The sequence below is a fragment of the Equus przewalskii genome, chromosome 1 (assembly GCF_037783145.1).
Source record: "Equus przewalskii isolate Varuska chromosome 1, EquPr2, whole genome shotgun sequence".
In the NCBI taxonomy this organism is placed as follows: Eukaryota; Metazoa; Chordata; class Mammalia; order Perissodactyla; family Equidae; genus Equus; species Equus przewalskii.
This window is the reverse complement of record NC_091831.1, coordinates 94570353-94593899: the sequence shown is the minus strand read 5'-3', so window position 1 is coordinate 94593899 and position 23547 is coordinate 94570353. Positions and strand designations below refer to the sequence as shown.

At 54.8% G+C, this 23547-nt stretch overlaps 1 protein-coding gene across 2 annotated transcripts in view; it reads left to right on the top strand.

The window, feature by feature from the left end:
• Positions 1-23547, top strand: part of ACAN (aggrecan) — a 65221-nt gene that overhangs the window by 34742 nt on the left and 6932 nt on the right. For both annotated transcript variants that reach the window (XM_070618074.1, XM_070618081.1), the window contains exons 7-12: positions 1069-1464; positions 3611-3785; positions 4311-4438; positions 5621-5914; positions 7735-7950; positions 10497-15776. In XM_070618074.1, the coding sequence (XP_070474175.1) occupies positions 1069-1464; positions 3611-3785; positions 4311-4438; positions 5621-5914; positions 7735-7950; positions 10497-15776 (6489 nt within the window). The remainder of the gene's footprint in view (positions 1-1068; positions 1465-3610; positions 3786-4310; positions 4439-5620; positions 5915-7734; positions 7951-10496; positions 15777-23547) is intronic.

The following is a 23547-nucleotide window of genomic DNA, read 5'->3' as shown; positions in this document are numbered from 1 at the left end:
ACAGGGTTAAAACCATGAGCTTTAGAGTGTGTGTTTTCTCGGGTTTGGATCCCAGCCCTGCCACCTGCTACTGTGCAACCATGGGAAGGTCCAGGCCCTGAGCCTCAGTTTCCTCATCTGTCTAATGGGAAGATGGTGATACCACATGGAAGATGGCAGGCGCCTGACCTAAGACCATGCTCCCACAGGAGGGTGCTGTGATCTGCCCTTTTCAATGGGATGACCTTAGAAGAAGGGCTAGTTATTGAAGAGTGAGGGGAAAGTTTTGACGGACACTTTATTTTGAAAAATTAGACTAAAATTTTTTTAAAATAAGATTTTTATCTTATATTTTACACAATCTAGGTTTTAATTACAATAAAGTGCCAGTTCTTGGAGGAAAAAAACAATGACTAATACAGAATTGCATAAATTTTATAACAAAATTGGCGATAGCACAATGATCTAGGTCATTTCGTGTTTAACTCTCACAGCCTGGTCTTACGTGAAGAGGTTATTTTTGCGAAAATGGTTAGGATTTCCCCCAGGGCCTCTCTTAATCTTTCAATATTGTAACCATCATTTCTGAAGTAGTGACACCCTCATGGATTTTCTTTCCTGGTTAGTCACTGGCTTGGTTCTACCCGACCCTCATTCATTCATGACTGGGGCAGACAGCTCTCCCTTGTCACCTCCATCAATTTCATGAGCTCCTGCGTCTTTGACAAGAATGTTTCAGTTTCACTTTGTAACTGATTTTCTTTGTCCTGTTGGCTACTTACAACATCAGATGGTCAACAAGGTGCTCAGAAGACAGGTGAGGAGGCAGCTGGAGTTGACCAGCAGGAACTGGTTTTGTAAGCAGTGAGCCGATTGGCCGACGTCTTGTGCTATGATGACTTTGCGCTCTTTTGCCATCTGGAAACTGTGGGGACTCCTGTGATGAATATTCAAATAGCTGAGGACCCCAGCGTGGGCCCAGCACAGTGCTGTCCTTCCCCAGCAGGAGAGAAAGTAGATCCGATGCTCGTCCCCCTCAAGCCAGCCCCGGGCTGAGCCGCTAAAGTTTACCTTTGCCCCCTGCCCCAGGTGAAGACTTTGTGGACATCCCAGAAAACTTCTTCGCTGTGAGTGGCGAGGAGGACATCACCATCCAGACGGTGACCTGGCCGGATGTGGAGATGCCACTGCCACAAAACATCACCGAGGGTGAAGCTCGAGGCAATGTGATCCTCACAGTGAAACCCATCTTTGGCGTCTCCCCCACCATCCTGGAGCCTGGGGAGCCCTTCACGTCTGTCCCTGGCGTGGGGACCACCGCCTTCCCCGAGGCGGAGAACGAGACTGGAGCGGCCACCAGGCCCTGGGGCGTTCCGGAGGAGTCCACACCTGGCCTGGGCCCCATCACAGCCTTCACCAGCGAGGACCTTGTGGTACAGGTGACCACAGCTCCTGAGGTCCCTGGGCAGCCACGATTGCCAGGGGGTAAGTGCCCGGCCCGAAGGGGGCTGCATGCGGGGCAGGGGAAGTGGAAGGAACTTGGCCTGGGGGTCTATACCTGGGACCTGGGACTTGGGACCTGGAACAAACCTTTGTCCTCATTTGTAAAACAAGGGAGACACGCCAGACCAGTGACATTCCTGCTCCTTTGCCACAAAGCATTTCCTTCTAATGGAGTCATGCTGGAAACCCATGTACATATCAAGCAGGTCAAGATGCCACACTGGGTGTGGATCTAGGTGACACGGCGTGCAGAACCAGGGCTCTCCCTGTCCTTGCCCCATCAGGACCTCTGCAAGATAGAGCCACTTGAAACTACCGCACTGGGTGGCCCCTGAGGCCTCTCACGGTCTGACCTTCAGGACAGGGCTCGGCAAAGGATGGCCCACAAGCCCAAGCTAGCTGGCCCCCTGTTTTTTATATGGCCCATGAACTAAGAATGGTTTTACATTTTCAAATAGTTGGAGGGGGGAGTCAAAAGAAGAATAATATTCTGTGACACGTGAAAATTATATGAAATTCACATTTCAATGTCCACAAAGTTTGATTGGAACAAAGCCACGCCCGTTTGTTAACCTGTTGTCTCTGGCAAATTTAGAGCTAACATGGTAGTTGTGACAGAAACCATTTAGGCCACAAACATGTCCTAATAAACATGTCCATACTATGGCCATAAAATGTGTCCTATTCTGGAAAGGCCAGCCCTTTCCAGCCACCAAGTGGGATTTCAGCCTGAATTGCCCAGATGAATATAAATATGTCAGGAAGGAGGAGTTTTGGGGTACCCCCAAGGATGGCGGGGTCCCAGGGCTGGAGAGAGCCCCACTGGCCACCACATGGAAAGGTGCCAATGGGCAGGTGAGCTTCTGACACAGGACAGGACAAAGAACGTGAGACAGACTCAGACTGCAGATTCACAGCTGTGACATAAACCGGCCAGTCACCCAGGGACGTGTCAAAAACTACCGTGCATCCAGCTGAACGCAGAGAGGGAGGCAGAGCAGGAGGGGCTCGAGGACAGGGCTCTGCCGCAAGGCTCCAGCCCCTGGAGAGTCTGGCAGGAACTACGAGCCCACTCCCCAGAAATATGCCCTGTGCACACCAAGACAAATGTGGGGTGCACACCCACACAGTATGCCCGGTGCACACCCACACACTATGCCCAGTGCACACCCACACAAATGACCAGTGCACACCCACACAGTATGCCCAGTGTACACCCACACACTATGCCCTGTGCACACCCACACACTATGCCCCGCACACACCCACACAGTATGCCCACTGCGCACCCACACACTATGCCCTGTGCACACCCACACACTATGCCCCGCACACACCCACACAGTATGCCCACTGCGCACCCACACTGTGCCCCACGCACACCCACACAGTATGCCCCATGCACACCCACACAAATGACCAGTGCACACCCACCGTATGCCCAGTACACATCCACACACTGTGCCCCACACACACACACACTATGCCCTGTGCACACTCATACAGTATGCCCCATGCACACCCACACACTATGCCCTGTGCACACTCACACAGTATGCCCAGTGCACACCCACACAAATGCCCAGCACATGCACACACAATGTGCCAAGTGCACACCCACACAAATGCTTGCAGCCACTTTCAGGAGGACCACTCACCCCCTGAACCCTGGACCCTGGGCCAGGTGGAAGAAATGCCGGTAATTGTTTGATTTCTTCCTTATCCTTTTCTGTATTTTCCAAATATTCTGCAATGAATGGTTATTCTTTTTACAATAAGAAAAAATGCATTTGTTTTAAAGAGTAATGGGACAAATGAGCATCCTAGGAGTGAGGAGCCCAGAAAGGAGGGCTGGGGACACCCAGGGCAGAAGAGTCCTAGAAGGCTTTCTCAGGAAGATGGAGTTCAGGAGCAGTTTGAACAAGCAGAGGGAAACCGCTGGCTGGAAATGGGATCGGAAGTAGGAAAGGAAAGAGGGAATGAACAGAGGTCATTCCTCAAGGTCCCATGGCTCACACTATTGCTGAAAAGCCTTGAGAAGCAGGCGCCGTGGGCACCGGCATAGTGGCACTGGTCCGTGCCCTGAGCCTGCCCCGTCTCTCCTTCTCGCCCTCTCCCCCCAACCCAGGTGTTGTGTTCCACTACCGCCCGGGCTCCGACCGATACTCTCTGACCTTTGAGGAGGCACAGCAGGCCTGCCTGCAGACAGGGGCGGTCATCGCCTCGCCCGAGCAGCTCCAGGCCGCCTACGAAGCGGGCTACGAGCAGTGTGACGCCGGCTGGCTGAGTGACCAGACCGTCAGGTGAAGGGCGAGCCGTCTCCTCTCCCCGCCCAAGCCCAGTCTCAAGGGTCAGGCTTGGGGAGCCACCACCTGGCCCGGCACCGGCACAGCGTGGGCACCCGCTGCCCTGTGGGTTAATTCAGTCACTGGTGGCGCTGCGGCCACTCCCTGCATTTCTCCCCAGAACCAAGGTGCATTCTGCAAGGGTGGAGAAGAGCCCTGGGGACATTAAGTCCTTGGTCATTTCCCGCCAAGAGACAGAGGGGGAGATCCCCTCATCAAGCCCGTGGTACCCTCCAGCTTCAGCCAGTGCCCTTCCACATAGCAGACTCTCATCTGAAGCCAGAAATCCTCGGGGCCCCAGACCCTTCCCCCAGCTGCTCAGGGGCCTTGCTGCACAAGGGTTGGACTCCTGGTTTGAGTTCCACTGGACACGGAAGGCAGGCCCTGCCCGAGTTCCAGCGTGTCCTGCCAGCCTAACCCTGGGCTGCATCCTCCATCCCCCAGAACAGGCCCTCATTCTGCCCCTCTCACCCTCCTTTGCAGATACCCCATTGTGAGCCCCCGGACCCCATGTGTGGGCGACATGGACAGCAGCCCGGGGGTCAGGACCTACGGCGTGCGGCCCTCATCGGAAACCTATGATGTCTACTGCTACGTGGACAGGCTCGAGGGTACAGGCCCTGTTCTCACATTTGGGGCCCCAGACAGGCAGGGGGCTGATGGGGGGACACAACGAGGAGAGGGCATTACCTTCACCCCAGCCCCGGTCCCACCCAGCCTTCCCCAGGGGAAAGGACCCTGCTTCAGAAAGAGGATGCACCCACCCCCTCAGGTCAAGCCCTTTCTTTCCCTCCCAGATGGTCCGTGTGGATTCTCCCAGCATTGCAGGGGAGTGCTTGCTCCTTCAAAAAAACAATGAGTTCTGGGGCTGGCCCGGTGGTCTAATGGTTAAGTTCACACTCCGCTTGGGGGCCCCAGGTTCACGGGTTGGGATCCCGGGCACAGACCTACTCCACACATCAGCCATGCTGTGGTGGCATCCCACATACAAAATATAGGAAGGCTGGCACAGACGTTAGCTCAGGGCTAATCTTCCTCACCAAAAAAAAAAAAAAAAAAAAAGTTCTGTAGATAAATAAATCAATTTATTTATTTATTATAAATAAGTGTTATATACATCATCTGCCTCGTGGAGAGTCCCAGTGCCCATGAACAAGTCAGACTCTGAGAAGTCCTGCAGGAAGAAGACCTCTAACTCTGCTTAACCAAGGCTCGCCCAGCTTCTTTAACCACAGACCCTTTATTTTGTTTTATTTCATTTCTTTTAACGTCAATTAAAATCACCAGATTACAATTCCACTGAACCCAATTTTGGAAATGCTGCTGTTCTGGAAAGATTTCAGCATTTCTGCCCACTTGTTTCAGGACATGGGCAAGTCACTTCAACTCTCCAGGCCTCAGCTTCCTCATCTTAGATTGGGGCTGATCTATGCTCCTATCAGAGGCCTTGTTGAGTATTCCATGAGATAGGTGTGAAAAGTGCCTGGCACAAGTAGGTGTTCAGGAAGCGTGAACTTCCTTTCCCCAAATCAGATAGGCCCCGCCCCTACCGGTTCACAAGATGGGGTGGGGTGGGGGGCGGCAGGGGATGGGAGGGTGGCTGGGGAGGGAGGGCCTCTCTTGGCCAGGGGAGGGGTGCCCAAGGCTGCCTGGGGACTGGGGAAAGGAGCGGCTGTCGTTTCCGTGCAGAGTCCCCAGCTCATCTCAGCCCGGCTGCCCTGCCCTTGCGTGAGCAGAGGCTGCTCTGGCCCTGGGCCCAAGGGGTCACACGTGCCACCTGCCTCTGTCCCCAGGGGAGGTGTTCTTCGCCACACGCCTGGAGCAGTTCACCTTCCGGGAAGCCCTGGAGTTCTGTGGGTCCCACAACGCCACCCTGGCCACCACGGGCCAGCTCTATGCCGCCTGGAGCCGCGGCCTGGACAAGTGCTACGCCGGCTGGCTGGCAGACGGCAGCCTGCGCTACCCCATCGTCACCCCACGACCCGCCTGTGGTGGGGACAAGCCAGGCGTGAGGACCGTCTACCTCTACCCCAACCAGACAGGCCTCCCGGACCCACTGTCCCGGCACCACGCCTTCTGCTTCCGAGGTACACGTCCTTACCTGTCCTCCAGAACCCACTTCTGCCTGGGGGTGACTCCCATGGGCTCACCCCTCCTGGCCTCTGTCCACTCTCCCCATCCATCAGAGAAAGGAGAAAAGAGTCAGCCCCTGTGGGGCAGGGGCAGCTCTGGAGCTAGCATGACCTTAAGCTTTGACCCCAAGGCAACTCCGTCCTTCTAAAGTTCCCCAGAGACAAGTAGAGAGAGGTGAGTAGGAACTTGGGGCTCTAAAATCAGGCAGTCCTGAGTTTTAATTATGGTTCTGCTGCTTCAGGACTATGTGACCCTCGGCAAGTCACTTAACCTCTCTGTTCCTCCAATTCATCTATAAAACAATGATAATAGCTCCTACCTCAAAGAGTTGCTGTAAGGATTAACTGACAGGGTGCATATAAAACACTGGGCATAGTGCCTGGGACATAGTAAATGGACTCAATAAATGTTAGCTTTATTATTATAAATAAATGACACGTACTGTTTCAGTGTGTATGCCCTTGTCAGATGTCCTCCTGCTTCTAAATATTTTTTTTCGATGAGTTCTGTCAGATTAGTCTATTCTTCACTAAGCCCCAGAAATTCATGCTTTTGATTGGCCCATGCTGGGGGACCCACTGCGGCCGTATCACCATCATTACGGGTGAGAGTTCTGAGAGTGACATCATCGGACAACTCAGTGGGCGTGGCCAGGGAGTGGCCAAGACATTGCTGGGCTCTGATTGGATGAGTTCTCACAGGGTCCGCGGGTCGGGTGCGCTGACCAGGACATAGATTGTAGTAACAGCTTGTGTCCCGATGTACATATTATACATCAAAACTGACTGGTCTTTGTAACTTCCGGTGAAGCTGTAGTTATTCCAAAATAAAGTTAATATTGAATAAACCCTGAGCATCCCCAGGTTTCCCAGATTGCCAGGGTCGCGGTTTAAAATCCAGTTCAAAGAAAGTGCAGCCCCCCTCCGCCAGCCTCAGGAAGGCCAATCCCCAGCCCCGCCTGGGGATTTGATGAGGCCCCTGCAGCATCTGCCCAGAGCGGCAGAAGCCACGCCAGTCAGCCTCCTAGTGAATTCTCGGTCATGCACCCCCCACCCGACCCCACGTGATCCCAGCCTTTTCTATAAATGCAGACAAGTTCAGCTTCCTTCCCGACCAAGCCGCCTGCCGGTTCCCCTGAACCACAACAGGTACCCCCAGTCGGTGAATCCTGCCTTACCCCTTCCAGTGCTGGGGCGGCTTCACGGGATCTAAACAGAACCTTCCTGCTTTTGGTCCCGACACACTTGGAACATAACTTCTGTCCCCAGGAAAGGCAGCCTCACGCAGCAGCTGAGAGCGTGGCATCTGGCATCAGATACTTGGATTCAAAGACTAGATCTGCCACTTATAAGCCACTGACCCTGGGCAAGTCACTTAACTCTGTGCCTTAGCTTCCCCATCTGTAAATGCCATAATGGTGTCTAGCTCCTAAGGCTGTTGTGAGATAAAATGATCTTACATACGTAATGCCTTTAAACAAGCCCTGGCAGGTGTGACGGATTCTGCAGAAGCAGTGCCCCAGACCACCTGAAATAAAGTGCTGATGGAGTGCGCAAATCGATATTGTGTAGCTGATGCAAACGGCTCTTATAAATTGAGGAGGCCAAGAGCTGTCTTGCTGGATGGGGACGGGGGTGTAGGGAGGGGCTCGAGGCCCAGCAAGGCTTTTGCACAGGCCTGGCCCACCTCAGAGTCCCCTAGCTCTCCTCGAGAAGGGCCAGCCTTGGGTGGGTCACTGGTAAGGAGGAACCTTCACCACCTACATCCCCTTCAGGTGTCTCAGTGGCGCCGTCTCCAGGAGAAGAGGAGGCTGGCACGCCCACACTGCCCTCAGGCGTGGAGGACTGGCTCGTGACCCAAGTGGCGCCTGGCGTGGCTGCTGTCCCCTTAGGGGAGGAGACGACAGCAATTCCAGCCTTCACCGTTGAGCCAGAAAACCAGACAGAATGGGAACCAGCCTACACGCCACTGGCTGCATCCCCACTGCCAGGTTCGTATGGCTTGGGCGCTGGGGCGTATCCTGAGGCCACACACCCCTGTCCGCCCGGGGTGTGTCCTGGGCATGGCTTCTCCCCCTAGCTGTGCTTCCCCAGCCCTGACACTACCTGGGCATGCTGCTGCGGGCGACTTCAGCCCCCTGGGCGGGCCTCTAGGACCTCCCGTGCGTGAGAGAAAGGGCACGGGTGGTCTTGTTCGGAAACATTCTCCTTCTCTCCCTCCTCATTCACTGTCCCCTTTCCTTTATTTCTCCTGCCTGCACACCCCATTGCCCATCCTGTGCCAATGAGAGGGCCATGACTCTGTCCCCCTGCATTCTCACCCCGGCCCCATCATCCTTTAAAATCTCCCTATAGGAGGATCCTCAATCGAAGGAAGGGCCAGGAGCGGTCATTGTTGAAGTCTGACTGTGACCCGTCCCCTGGCCTTTCTCCTCCTTTCCTGTCCCTCTTCTGGGGCCAGCCTGCCCAACCGGAGCTTCCTGAGCTCCAGCTGTCATGGTCAGATCAGACGGGACTTGATAGATAGGATGAAAGCAGCAGCCTTCCAACCCTGTTGGAAAAAGGGTTTTGTGGCCATAACGTTTGGGAAACGCTGAAGTACAGAAAGATCAATAGGTTTCCTGGCTGCAGACCTTCTCAGAGCTTTGGATATGTTAACGTGCACTGTAATGCAGAGCAGGGGAGGTATTCTGTCCCCAAAGAATCTGACCACAGGGCCTTTCTTTCTTGGAACAATTTTAACATCGCCCAGTTTGGATCAGTCTGAATTAAAGCAGTGTGCGGTCACGTGTGCGTGCCTAGTAGGGTCAGCTCACCCAGGGGCGTGTGTATTTGAAGAAAAGGGTGCGTCAGAGCTTCTCAGTAATTCCCCCAGTCACCCGTCCAGTGCATGGACAATTCGCTGAACTGGGCGCTCCTCTGGGTGCTGGCAGTGCAACGCCTGGCCCCTTCCATGCCAGGAGGTGGGTGTGCGTGGGTGGAGCCGGTGGGCTTCTGGCCCAGAGACCTCACCAAGAAGCCACTCCTGCCCGTGGCCCTTTCCTCGCCCTTCTCCAGGACAGGAATAGCTGAGTCCTCTTTGGCATGAGTAGGTGGCTTGGCAGAAGACTCTGGCAGCCACGGGTGGGAGTTATCCATGGGAAGGGGCTCAGGGGCCCAGAGAAATGTTCTCCGAGCTTCAGCTTCCAACCATCTTGCTGATTTCGACCATATCTGGGAACCATCTGTACTGTTGTTAACTCTACGTCTTTTTCTTTAAATTGACTTGCTTTAAAAAAGAAACCTAAATTTGTTTAAAGGAGAAATGTTATATCCTGACTGTAAGTGGCCATCCCTGGGTGTTTCCCACCTAAAAATCCTCTTGCATGCCCCCACCGCCATACTGAGCTGCCCACCCTGCCAGGATTCTCCTCCAAGCAAGGGTAAACTGTGGGCCTGCCCAGAGGGGTCCGGCAGCCTCTGCGCCTGGCTTCTCCACCTGGGGAAATCAGCCCAAAAGTCCACACAAGGTACAATGCCAGCTAGGTTATTTTTTAAATGCCAAAGGAGACAAGATGGAAAGAAAATAATGTAACCGTAATTATTTTAAATGATGGAGTTTTCTTTTTCTCTCTGTTTTCCAAATCCTCTGTAATAGGTTTTCAGAATAGAAAATGTTGGTATATTTTTGCAAACAGCAGCGCCTGGCCCTTCCTGGCCCACAGGAAACGGGTTAGATGAATAATTGTCACACTCCCTGGGGCTATGTCCCATGGGACTCATCATAAAAAAAATAAGAGAGGGTTGGAAGGCCGGCCCCATGACCAAGTGGTTAAAGTTACGCATGGTCTGCTTCAGTGGCCGAGGTTCGCAGGTTTGGATCCTGGGCACAGACCTCCTCCACACATCAGCCAGGCTGTGATGGCATGCCACATATAAAATAGAGGAAGATTGGCACAGATGTTAGCTCAGGGCGAATCTTCCTCACCAAAAAAAAAAAAGAAAGAAAGAAAGAAAAGCAAATTCTCAAATCCTACCCAAGCCCCACTGAATCAGGGACTGTGGGGTGAGCCCAGCATGCTGTGTTTTCACAAGCCCTCCCAGCGATGCTGATGCTCACCTGAGTGTGAGAATTCGCTTTTCTATCAAGCTCCCAGGAGATGCTGGTGCAGCTGGTCCAGGGACCACACTTTGGAAACCGTGGGTTTAGATAAATGAGAGTTGATGTGGAGTACTTGAAAGGTGACCAAGACTGCCCTCAAGGGTAGCCAGGCCCCCACATCCCATGGGTTGTGTGAATGGCGCCCCCTCTAGACTCTAGTCTCAGAAAGTGCAGCCTGAGGGTGGCGGGAAGTTTGCAGGCCTCCCCACTCCCTCTATCCCTTCCCAGGGTGCTCTCTTCCAGAAGGAGGGTTCCGTTAGAAAATGCTTGAACGTGTCTCTGAGGTCTTGAGAGAAAAGTTTCGCTTTGGAAGGAGTAGAGTTCAGCTTCTCTGCTTAAGCTTCAAATGGAGCAGTTTCTAATCCCACACCTCTCTTCCGTCTTCCTTTCTTCCAGGGATTCCTCCTACGTGGCCTCCCACAAGTGCAGCAACAGAGGAGAGCACAGAAGGCCCCTGGGCCACGGAAGTGCCCTCGGCCTCGGAGAAGCCATCCCCCTCGGAGGAGCCGTCCACGCTTTCAGCCCCAGTGCCCATCGAGACGGAGCTGCCAAGCCCTGGGGAGCCATCGGGGGTGCCTGAAGTCAGCGGTGACTTCACAGGCAGTGGAGAAGTTTCAGGACACCTGGACTTCAGGGGGCAGCCCTCAGAGGGAAGTGTAAGTGGACTGCCCTCTGGAGACCTTGACTCCAGTGGTCTTATCTCTGCAGTGGGCTCAGGCTTGCATGTGGGCAGTGGACTGGCCTCAGGGGATGAAGATAGAATTAGGTGGTCCACGACTCCTGCAGTTGGCTGGCTGCCCTCTGGAAGCGAGGGCCCAGAGCCCACTGCTTCTGGAGTAGAGGACCTCAGTGGACTTCCTTCTGGAGGAGAGGTTCATCTAGAGCCCACTGCCTCTGGAGTAGAGGATCTCAGTGGACTTCCTTCTGGAGGAGAGATCCATCTAGAGCCCACTGCCTCTGGAGTAGAGGACCTTGGTGAACTTCCTTCTGGAGGAGAGATCCATCTCGAGCCCACTGCCTCTGGAGTGGAGGACCTTGGTGAACTTCCTTCTGGAGGAGAGGTTCATGTTGAGCCCACTGCCTCTGGAGTAGAGGATATCAGTGGATTTCCTTCTGGAGGAGAGGTTCATGTTGAGCCCACTGCCTCTGGAGTAGAGGATCTCAGTGGACTTCCTTCTGGAGGAGAGATTCATCTCGAGCCCACTGCCTCTGGAGTAGAGGATATCAGTGGATTTCCTTCTGGAGAAGAGGTTCATCTTGAGCCCACTGCCCCTGGAATAGAGGATCTCAGTGGACTTCCTTCTGGAGGAGAGATTCATGTTGAGCCCACAGCCTCTGGAGTAGAGGATATCAGTGGATTTCCTTCTGGAGGAGAGGTTCATCTTGAGCCCACTGCCTCTGGAGTAGAGGACCTTGGTGGACTTCCTTCTGGAGAAGAGATCCATCTAGAGCCCACTGCCTCTGGAGTAGAGGACCTCGGTGGACTTCCTTCTGGAGGAGAGATCCATTTAGAGCCCACTGCCTCTGGAGTGGAGGACCTCGGTGGACTTCCTTCTGGAGGAGAGATTCATCTTGAGCCCACTGCCTCTGGAGTAGAGGACCTCGGTGGACTTCCTTCCGGCGGAGAGATTCATCTGGAGACTACTCCCTCTGGAGCAGAGGACCTTGGTGGACTTCCTTCTGGAGGAGAGATCCATCTCGAGCCCACTGCCTCTGGAGTAGAGGACCTCGGTGGACTTCCTTCTGGAGGAGAGATCCATCTCGAGACCACTCCCTCTGGAGTAGAGGACCTCAGTGGACTTCCTTCTGGAGGAGAGATCCATCTAGAGCCCACTGCCTCTGGAGTAGAGGACCTCGGTGGACTTCCTTCTGGAGGAGAGATCCATCTCGAGCCCACTGCCTCTGGAGTGGAGGACCTCGGTGGACTTCCTTCTGGAGGAGAGATTCATCTAGAGCCCACTCCCTCTGGAGTAGAGGACCTCGGTGGACTTCCTTCTGGAGGAGAGATCCACCTAGAGCCCACTGCCTCTGGAGTAGAGGACCTCGGTGGACTTCCTTCTGGAGGAGAGATTCATCTCGAGCCCACTGCCTCTGGAGTAGAGGACCTCGCTGGACTTCCTTCTGGAGGAGAGGTTCATCTCGAGCCCACTGCCTCTGGAGTAGAGGACCTCGGTGGACTTCCTTCTGGAGGAGAGATTCATCTCGAGCCCACTGCCCCTGGAGTAGAGGACCTTGGTGGACTTCCTTCTGGAGGAGAGATTCATCTAGAGCCCACTGCCTCTGGAGTAGAGGACCTCGGTGGACTTCCTTCTGGAGGAGAAATCCATCTCGAGCCCACTGCCTCTGGAGTAGAGGACCTCGGTGGACTTCCTTCTGGAGGAGAGGTTCATCTTGAGCCCACTGCCTCTGGAGTAGAAGACCTCGGTGGACTTCCTTCTGGAGGAGAGATCCATTTAGAGCCCACTGCCTCTGGAGTAGAGGACCTCGGTGGACTTCCTTCTGGAGGAGAGATTCATCTTGAGCCCACTGCCTCTGGAGTAGAGGACCTCGGTGGACTTCCTTCCGGCGGAGAGATTCATCTGGAGACCACTCCCTCTGGAGCAGAGGACCTTGGTGGACTTCCTTCTGGAGGAGAGATCCATCTCGAGCCCACTGCCTCCGGAGTAGAGGACCTCAGTGGACTTCCTTCTGGAGAAGAGGTCCATCTTGAGCCCACTGCCTCTGGAGTAGAGGACCTCGGTGGACTTCCTTCTGGAGGAGAGATCCATCTAGAGCCCACTGCCTCTGGAGTAGAGGACCTCGGTGGACTTCCTTCTGGAGGAGAGATCCACCTAGAGCCCACTGCCTCTGGAGTAGAGGACCTCGGTGGACTTCCTTCTGGAGGAGAGATCCATCTAGAGCCCACTGCCTCTGGAGTAGAGGACCTCGGTGGACTTCCTTCTGGAGGAGAGATCCACCTAGAGCCCACTGCCTCTGGAGTAGAGGATATCAGTGGACTTCCTTCTGGAGGAGAGATTCATCTAGAGACCACTCCCTCCGGAGCAGAGGACCTTGGTGAACTTCCTTCTGGAGGAGAGATCCATCTCGAGCCCACTGCCTCTGGAGTAGAAGACCTCGGTGGACTTCCTTCTGGAGGAGAAATCCATCTCGAGCCCACTGCCTCCGGAGTAGAGGACCTCGGTGGACTTCCTTCTGGAGAAGAGATTCATCTAGAGCCCACTCCCTCCGGAGCAGAGGACCTTGGTGGACTTCCTTCTGGAGGAGAGATCCATCTCGAGCCCACTCCCTCTGGAGTAGAGGACCTTGGTGGACTTCCTTCTGGAGGAGAGGTCCATCTCGAGCCCACTGCCTCTGGCGTAGAGGACCTTGGTGGACTTCCTTCTGGAGGAGAGATCCATCTCGAGCCCACTGCCTCTGGAGTAGAGGACCTTGGTGGACTTCCTTCTGGAGGAGAGGTCCATCTCGAGCCCACTGCCTCTGGAGTAGAGGACCTCAGTGGACTTCCTTCTGGAATGGAAGGTCTAGAGACCTCTGCTTCTGGAGCTGAGGACCTTAGTGGGTTGCCTTCTGGAAGAGAGGACTTGTTTGGGTCAGCTTCTGGAGCCTTGGACTTTGGCAGAATGCCTTCTGGAAGTGGGCAAGCTCCTGAAGCAAGTGGCCTTCCCTCTGGATTTAGTGGTGAGTATTCTGGGGTGGACCTTGGAAGTGGCCCATCCTCTGGCCTGCCGGACTTTAGTGGACTTCCGTCTGGGTTCCCAACCGTCTCCCTAGTGGATACGACATTGGTGGAAGTCGTCACAGCCACCACTGCAGGTCAACTGGAAGGGAGGGGAACGATTGGCATCAGTGGTGCTGGAGAAACATCTGGACTGCCCTTAAGCGAGCTGGACATTAGTGGGGGAGCTAGTGGACTCCCTTCAGGAGCTGAACTCAGTGGCCAGGCATCTGGGTCTCCTGACATCAGTGGGGAAACATCTGGACTCTTTGGTGTCAGTGGACAGCCATCAGGGTTTCCTGACATCAGTGGGGGAACATCTGGGCTTTTTGAGGTCAGCGGGCAGCCATCAGGATTTTCTGGGGAAACATCTGGAGTGACTGAGTTTAGTGGACTGTCCTCTGGACAACCAGATGTCAGTGGAGAAGCTTCTGGAGTTCTTTTTGGCAGTGGTCAACCATTTGGCATAACCGACCTGAGTGGAGGAGCATCCGGGGTCCATGATCTCAGTGGGCAGCCATCGGGGTTGCCGGGGTTCAGTGGGACAACATCTGGAATCCATGACCTGGTTTCCAGTGCCATGAGTGGCAGTGGTGAACCTTCTGGCATTACGTTTGTGGACACCAGTTTGGTCGAAGTGACCCCGACTCCGTTTAAAGAAGAAGAAGGTTTGGGATCCGTGGAACTCAGCGGGCTCCCTTCAGGGGACGCAGACCTCTCGGGCACATCTGGGAGAGCAGATGTCAGTGGACAATCTTCTGGAGCACCTGATTCCAGTGGGCTTACATCCCAGCCTCCAGAACTCAGTGGCCTGCCAAGTGGCGTCGCTGAGGTCAGTGGAGAATCCTCTGGAGCTGAGACTGGGAGCAGCCTGCCCTCGGGAGCCTACGACGGCAGTGGACTTCCCTCTGGTCTCCCCACTGTCTCCCTTGTAGACAGAACTTTGGTGGAATCTGTAACCCAGGCTCCAACAGCCCAAGAAGCAGGAGAAGGGCCTTCGGGCATTTTGGAACTCAGTGGTGCCCATTCTGGAGCACCGGCCGTGTCTGGAGACCATTCGGGATTTTCGGACTTAAGCGGGCTGCCGTCAGGGCTGGTGGAGCCCAGTGGAGAGCCATCGAGTACTCCACATTTCAGTGGGGACTTCTCGGGCACCATTGATGTAAGTGGGGCATCCTCGGCGGCCACGAGCACCAGTGGGGAAGCCTCAGGACTTCCAGAAATTACTTTAATCACTTCTGAGTTCGTGGAGGGTGTTACTGAACCAACTGTTTCCCAGGAACTCGGCCAGAGACCCCCTGTGACATTCACCCCCCAGCTTGTTGAGTCCAGTGGAGAAGCCTCTGCGTCTGGAGAAGCCGGTGGAGCTACGCCCGGGTTCCCCGGGGCTGGAGTGGAAGCATCCTCAGTCCCAGAATCCGGCCATGAGACGTCTGCCTATCCTGAGGCCGGGGTGGTGGCGTCTGCTGCCCCCGAGGCCAGCGGAGGAGCTTCTGGGTCCCCTGATCTGAGTGCAGCCACCTCCGCCTCCCGTGAAGCTGACCTGGACGGAGGCTCAGGCCTGGGCGTGAGCGGCAGCACGTCCCCCTTTCACGAAGGCCCCAGGGAGGGCTCAGCCAGCCCGGAGGCCAGTGGAGTGTCAACCACCACCTACCACGTTGGCACAGAGGCATCAGGCTGGCCTTCAGCCGCCCCCGCGGCTTCCGGAGACAGGACTGACAGCAGCGGAGACCCGTCTGGCCACACCTCGGGCCCAGATGTGGTCCTGAGCACCAGCCTCCCAGAGTCTGAGTGGACCCCGCAGATGCAGCGCCCTGCAGAGGCGCTCCTAGAAATCGAGTCCTCAAGCCCCCTGTACTCAGGAGAAGAGACCCCAACAGCCGAAACAGCCGTCTCCCCGACAGAGGCTTCCATCCCAGCTTCTCCAGGAGGACCAGGTGTATCGGAGACAGCCGTCACAGGTATTCTTAGGATTCTGTTTCTTTAAAGGGGTTTGGGTAGTTCAGACTGTAGCATAGTGGGAGGCTGTGGAGATTGAAGGTTCTGAGCACAGCTCCACCACAGATTAGCTGTGCAGCCTCAGGCAAGTTTCTCAACCTCTCTGAGCCTCATCTGTAAAACGAGAATAGTACCAGGGAAGATTAAACAGGATATAAATATCCAGGAAACAAGCACTTAGCATCACACTTTGCACGCAGTACATACGTACAGATCATTGATGGTTATTGCCACAGTGGCATTACATCATAAGGACGTTTATATGTGAATGCAGCTCTCCGTACTTGGCACAGAGAGAAGGATGACTGTGTAGATAGTGCTGGAAATTCTGCTCATGCCCCTTTCCCGTGGGGTGAGTGTGAGATGAGAGAATGGATCTACCGATGATGTTTATGCCCAAATAGTCACTTTGTGCAGGGTTAGAACCTGCGCAATTTCAGGAACTACGAAGTGTTATTTTAGCTGTGTCCTGACTTAGACCCAGCATCCCCACCCCGCCTGGCCCGTCACAGGTGGCCCCTCTGTACCGTAGTGATGGCCTCACCTCGACACCCAGCTCCCAGCCCAGAGGCTGGTGATTTCTCCTTTGCTCTCGCTTTGGGGTCCCTCACACCTCCCCATGGCTGAGACCGCCCCCCGTCAGAGAGCCCCCCAGGTGCCGGGCCAGGTGCCCGGGAGGGACTGAGTCCCCTCTCACATGCTCACCTGGAGCCAGCCTCATGGGCGTTGGGGGCCCCACCTCGAGGTCTCAGAGGCTGCGCTGTACCCCAGGCGGTGACATCCAGCCTCTCGCTGGGGAGTGGGGCCCCCCAGGGCCTGTGCCAGGAGCCCTGCGGTGCTGGGACCTGCCAGGAGACAGAGGGACATGTCATGTACCTGTGTCCCCCTGGCCGCACTGGCCAGCACTGCGATGTAGGAAAGACCTCACAGCCTGTGGGGGTGCAGGCAGGGGAGCAAGGGGGTTCCTTTATCCCCAGAAGGGGTTCTGGGGGGGCTGGGGAGGCGACCAGGCTCCCTGAGGCTCAGGCACCTAGGCCTGGGAGGGGGCAGTCAGTGACATGTTGGGGTGGGGGCCACAGAACAGACGTGGCCCATCTTTCTAGAGCGTCTGTTCTCCGCGGCAGTTTAGGAGAGAAAAGTCAAGTGATTAAACTGGTAAGCAGTGAGTTTTTGTCAGGCCAATGACTGATGAGCAGAATGCAAAATGGGCTTAAATTTGGAAGATAAAATCTGAGACTTCAAAGAAATGGGAGAACTGGGGGTAGCTGGTCACACGCCCCACACGCCCCGCAGAGTGACGGGAGGGAAGCTCTGTGAGGGGCTGGCTGCGTCATGCAGAGTGATCCTCCCCAGGAAAGCCCCCACAGTCCCCACCAGGCTTGGGCTGGCTGGGGTTTGGGTCCCCTTCTTGCCTGAAGGAAGTGACACAGACAGTGCTGTCACCCCCAGCTCCCGGCTTCACGACTGCAGGTCAGCTGTGACCCTGCCCCTGGGCACCTGCCACCCTGGGGCCCCTGTTTGGCCCTTGCCGTGGGTCAGGCAGCCTGTGGGACGGGGAGGAGCCTGGGGATCCTCTGATTGGAGGTGACTCCCCCCGCCGAAACGAAATGATTAGAATCTGCCTGTCATTCCCTGAACACCTTGAGACCTGTGGCTTCGTCTGGTCAACATCTCCACCATCGAGGGGGAAATGCCCCGTTACCTCTGAGCTCCTGTTCATGGGTTAGCTGTCTACACCGCTGCCCCAAGCCCTGACCCACGCTCTGTGCAAAGTCAGGAATCATAAAAGGCCTTCATAAAAGGGCTGCGTTCCTAGGACGCAGGCAGAGTTAGAGCCGCAATCCTGGGGGAACCAACCATCGTGTCCTCCAGTAGCCTTGACACGGTCCACAGAGAAGGATTGTGTGTTTCCACGTGTGAATATACGTGCAAATGAGCCCCTGCTGGTGTGTTATATGCTGCTGTGATATACATAGGCCGCACACTTAGCACTTGTGCAGGACACGTGGATGTCCGTATGCACGGGCACTAGGGTGCGGCTCTATCGCTCTCCCCGCAGTGGGGTCAGCCTCTGCCCCCGAGTGGGGGCCATGACTGAAATCACTCTGTGGGTCCGTGGCCAGAGAGTGTGGGCTCTCCTAGGAAGGTCCTGGCCTTACTGCCAAGGGGACAGTATTTCCACTGGGCCACAGTGGCCCGCACCCCTCTCTCATCCCCCACCCTGACAGGAGGGCGGAGAGCTGCCTCTGTCCTGGGAAAGGCTGCCCCTGAAGAAAACCTGGGGAGACTCTGTGTGTGCTTTCCAGCAAGTGGGGCTCAGGGTCCTCGGTCAGCAGTGGGCCTCGCTGTCCGTCCAGTGAGCAGCGCCCCTGGAGGACGCCGTGCCCGGTCTGCAGACACCTCCTCCCCGTCTGCGTGCGTGGGTGGAGAGCAGGTCGGCTCAGTCGGCCAGCTCAGCCCGGCTCAGTGAGGAGCAGACACAGTGTCCACCAGGGCTTGTGGGACCTGGGCAGCCGCCGGGACCAGACCCCCTTGCCCTCTCTCAGTCTCTCTGATGCCCCCCTCCATTCTTACAACGCCTTCCCCAGCCTGAGGCTTGAAGCGAAAATGTGACACTATCAGAAGCCACAGCAAGCCTTGTGTCCCAGCTCTCCTGAAATTAGAAGTAGGTGACAGTGGACCTTAACTAATCTGCTGTAAGGACAGCCTTTCTCTAACCGTGTATGTTTCCGAAGGACGTTCTTTCCCACGATTTCTTCCCACACAGCTCTGGGAGTAGCTTGACAATCATCCCCATCTGAACCTGCAGCACAGAGAGGCTAAGTAATTTTTCTAACTCCGCTGAGTGAGTCGAACCAAGAATTGAGGTCTTAATGCACTTGTTTCACACACCCGGCTAAATAAGAAAGTCCCTCTTGAACATAATAACCGGTTGCTGGTCGCGAAGAGCTAGAGGCTGGACTTCAGGGGACCAGCGTGGAGACAGGCTGTAGAATTGGGGTGGGGCCCCTTGGGCACTCCCGACCAGGCCCTCACTACCTTGTTTGTAAACAGGCTCAAAGCCGATCGTTCTCGGCTTTGAAAACTCTGGTGCCTGGGTCCCCTGCCCCGATTCTGATGGAAATGGTCCTGAGACCCTTGCACTGGGGCTTTTCAAACTCCTGGTGACTCCAGTGTGCAGCCAGAGCTGAGCGACCTTGCTGTGAGGATCAAGGTCATCAGTGGGCAGCATCTGGCAGGGGGAGGCCTTAAGGAATGTTGGTTCCGCTCTCCCACCTCTTGCTCCTCTGGTTAGCCAAAACTTTATCATCTCTAAGGAGCAAGTGGTGAGGGTCACCCGCCTGGGGTCTCATTGCCCGTGACTCCGCCCCTGGGATCCCAGGTCACTCCTGCTCCACTGAGCTCAGCGCAGCTCCCAAAGGACCACAGACGGTGTCTGGTCCCCACAGGTGCCCCGCCCGTCGTCTCTGACTAGAACCAGGAACCCCAGGTTGTTGAAAGACCATGGACGAGCGTGCTCCGGGGCCATAGGTAGCAAGCGCTGGCATTATTGCTGTGGCAAGACTGAATACTCAGGGAAGACCCGCACCTGGTAAAGGAGGTCGGAGGCTGTATTTTGTCCTAAAAGAAAACACTTGACACTTCCTGTCATCTTGTTTAGGCAGCCCTCCATAAACGAGTTCTTGATAAACTGTGCATCTGTCCTCTTGGCATCCAAACAAACATCTGTTTAATGAATTCTCAGATCTTCAGCAGCTAAAAGCAGGGATGTTCTATTCGGATTGGCTTCAAAAGCCACAGCTTCTTTCCCACTTCCACTGCTTATATTTCCTCTGGGGGTGAGATTTCTGACTCCGAGGTTTCCATCCTGGCTGCTCCTTAGAATCACCTTGGATGCTTCTAAAAAGCCCCACGCCTGGGCCCCACCCCAGAGGCCCCAATTCAGTGGGTCTGGAGGTGGACTCCGGCATGCGTGTTTTTTTTTCAAATCTTTAAATAAAAAAAGTTTCTTGAATTACCACCGTGGTTCTGATCGGCAGCCAAGGTTGAGAAATGCTGTTCTAATCAGATCTCACGTGCAGTTTTCCAGCCCTCGCGGTGCTGCGTGGCTTTCTCTAGACCCCTTGGGTAGAAGAGCGTGAACTTAAACTTTAAGCAGCCTCATTTCTGTTTTACTGCTATTTGTCACTTCATAGGTCCGGGGCTCTGATCTATGATCTGACATTGTCCCTTCCCCTACTGGGGACATGTTTGAATTTCAGTTAAACCTTATCCCTGGGGGGGAGGGGCGGGTGGGTAGGGGAATCTTTCAAAGCAAGTGAAAATAGAGGCTTATAAGTCAAAATACAAGTCACACCTTCTTGTCTTCTTGACTTGACTTAACCAACAAGTCCATGGGCAGATTTTAACTAATCGAATTTAAGAAGCAGGGCATTCAAGTTACATTCAAGATCAAACTTTAAAAATACAAAAGACTTGATAGTATAAATAACTATAGTACACTTTTTAACTGAATGATTTTTACTTTAAAGGCAAATTGGAACTGATAAATGTGCTCTTATAATCCGTCTATCAATTGTGATAGAGTAAATCTGTATTTGCTCAAGTCTGTCCCATCCTGATTGATCCCAGTTCTTTACAGAGTACAGAACATCCATTGAGGTAAGAAACTTGTCTCTGTGCTTCTTGAGGGGATTTTCCCCCATCCTTATCCAGGAAAGTTTGTCCAGGGTCGCCACATACAGCTGCACGGGTTGTGCACTGAACAACTGGAGGGGTACCATTCATGTCATAATCTTTATGAGTGGCAGTCCCTTTAGTTGGGTATTGCTTGAGTAAAAGCACCTGCTGCCACTCTTCAGTCAACTTTTTCTATAAGTCAAATAAACTCTCTCATTTGGAGGTCCTGGCAAAAGCTGGACAAGACCTTTTCAGGGTGGAGGGCTGAGGTGTCCAATTCAGATGCCAAAGTGCTTATTTGCAAGTGGTTTCATTCCCCTTGCCTTTACCAGGGGCTCTCAGTTCTTTTCCCCACTAAGTTCGTGCTATTGCTAGGGTGCCTGGCTCAGGAACGAACCACCCCTTCTGATTACAGCAGTGGGAAGAGGACTCTGAGGTCCTGACATGCCCCAAAGTCCCTGCTCGGCGATGACAGCTGAGCCCTGTGCTGGTGCAGCAGAAATGCTTACGAGATGCTGAGGTCCAGGACCCGGCTCTCTCTCCCTCCACGTGGGACGAGGCGCAGCCTCCAGCCTCACTGTCCAGTTCTCTCCTCCATCTCTTGCCGTCTGTCCCCCCACTTACCAGCATGGACAGGTCACATCACTTGTTTCCTTCCCTGTGAAATGACACAAAGACGTCTGTGCCGTCGGGCTGCTGGGAGGACCGTGTGGGTGTGAGATGCAGTGTCTGGCTCAGAGAAGGTCCTTCAGAGGTGCCGGTTCCCTCTCTCTCCTCTCTTCCTTCACGCCGTCTGCCCACGGCCTGAAGCCCTTCCCATCCTCCATGGCTGGGCTCCCCGCTCTGTGCTCACAGCAGGGCCCTGCCCAGCTCCTCTCACGAAGACAAGTGACATCCTAACCGCCCTTCACAGAAAGAGGTGACAAGCGCAGAGCCCAAGTGGCTCCTCCAGCCGGGGAGGAGGTGGCACCGCCGGCCTCGTGCTGTGAGAAAGCCCCACACAGGCTGCCAGCCTCTTCCCACGGCTGGAGGCCTCTCTGTCACCCCGGGCCCCTGGGCACTGGTTTTTGGGGTCTCGGCCCTTCCTTCCCTCCGCGCCCACCCGTGAATCCAGGGCCCTGCACAAAACGGCTTCCGGGCCCAGGAACGGTTCCTCGAGCTTCTCAGACTTTGTGCCTTGGCCAGACGCCGGAGGAAAAGTACACTGTCCCCTGGACCTCAGGCCACCAGGGGTGGGCGATGTGACATAGGCCTCTGGGCAACTGGAAGGCCCCTGGCCGGCCTCCCGCAGGCCCCCCTCCCCGGCCCTCTCCCCCGTGGGCTGGCCTGAGGCTGCAGGGGGGATGTCGGGTGGTCCCCCCAGGCCACTCCTGTCCCCTGCTCTCTACAACCGCTTTAGCGCCTCCATTTGCTTAATTCCTCCCTGCCCAGTGCTTCCCACCTCCCATAATGATGCTAATTGGACAAACGAGGACAGCAGCTGTCCTGAAGCAGGAGAGCCATCCCCTGCTTCTGCCTGGCCCACCGGCCTGACCTTTTGCTGCTCCTGCTGCTGCTGGGAATCCTGGTGCATGCTGGGATTTCGGTCAGTTCCTCCATGCATTTTGGTTTTGCTTGGAACAGTTCCAACCCCGGAACTGTCGGTTTCTCGTCCATGGTGTGCACGCCCCGAGATGAAGTTAAGAACTTGGTGGGAAGAGAGAGTACCTGGGGACTTGAGAGTTTCAGGCCACCTGTGGCACCAACCCAACTCTGGTCTAGAAGATGTCTGCTAAGCACTAGGGAAAGAATCCTGAAGAAAGATCTCTTGCCTTCTTGTCAGAAGATTGACTTTAAGGTCTAGTCTGCTCTTACGAGAGGCAAGAACGAAGTCCAGGGACTTCTAGGAAGCCGCCCACATGGAGACCAGCTTAGACGCATCAGGTCCTGAAGGTTGTATGAACACAGCTGCCCAGACCAAGGCTTAGCCACCTATCATGACGCCCCATGAGCCGGTGGGACCTACTGATGGCAGAATTGTATTGACCTCCCGGGAAGAGGAGCTGCACAGTGCCTGTGTCATGATCCCAGGGGAAGCCACCCAGAAAAAGCAAGCAGGAGCCTTTGGAGAACAAAGACGAAGAGAGTAGAAGAGAGCCTCTAGGTCTCTGGCTTCTCAGAAAGATGCGAAAGGGCCAGATTAGGAGATTCAGTTCTCATCTTGGCTGTTGGATGAAAATATGAGGCAAAGGCCAATGACCAATCAATTCAAGTCCCGTGAAGAAGTTGGATCAGAAAGAACATGTTGGCCCCCAAGAACAGAAGAGGAGAAGAACCTGCCTGGGTAGAAGAGGCTGGTAGGGAGCTGCCTGTGTCCCAGGCTGGTGCTGGTGGGTGGCCATGTCCTGAGTGCCTCGCCGGCTTCAAACACTGGTCTCCCACTGGCCAGGATGGAGCCCTCTAGAAATCACGACTGGCTGGAGATGTCCACGTTCTGGGGCTGTAAGCTGAAAGGAGATTATATGGGGAAATGTTGGGCTGAGTATTTGTCCCTCCTCCCTAAGAGAATGAAGTTGGCTTTATCTTTATGAGATACTCTGGAATCTTGTTTGCTGAAGACAGAGAAGGTGTCTGCAACCCAAAAAATGTCATGAGTCTCAAGCCAATATCCCCTGCTGCCATTTTCTCCTGGTCCTGTACTCTGCAGACCACTTCTAGCTTCTTGGTTCTAGTACTGCATGGCCTTGCCCTCTTCCCTTGCTTCATAGCTACAGAGGAAGCTAGGAAAAGAAAGAGCTCTCACCAAGCTTCAAGAACTTGCCCTCCTTGTCCTTGCTCACCACCAGGTTCAGAGCCAGTTCAGACCCCAAGGCCTCTTGAAATAGTCACAAGAGAAGGCATCTTACAGGGACTCCATGCTCACTCTCACCACAGGCTTTTGCCTTCAAAATCACCAGATCTCTTCCCCCACTGGGAAGCCTGCCTCCACGGCTCCAAGTTTGCCAATCAAGGATCACACACATCCAAGAAAACCCTTGTTGGATCTTTGGCTCAGCGCTCCAAGATGGCGGCAGC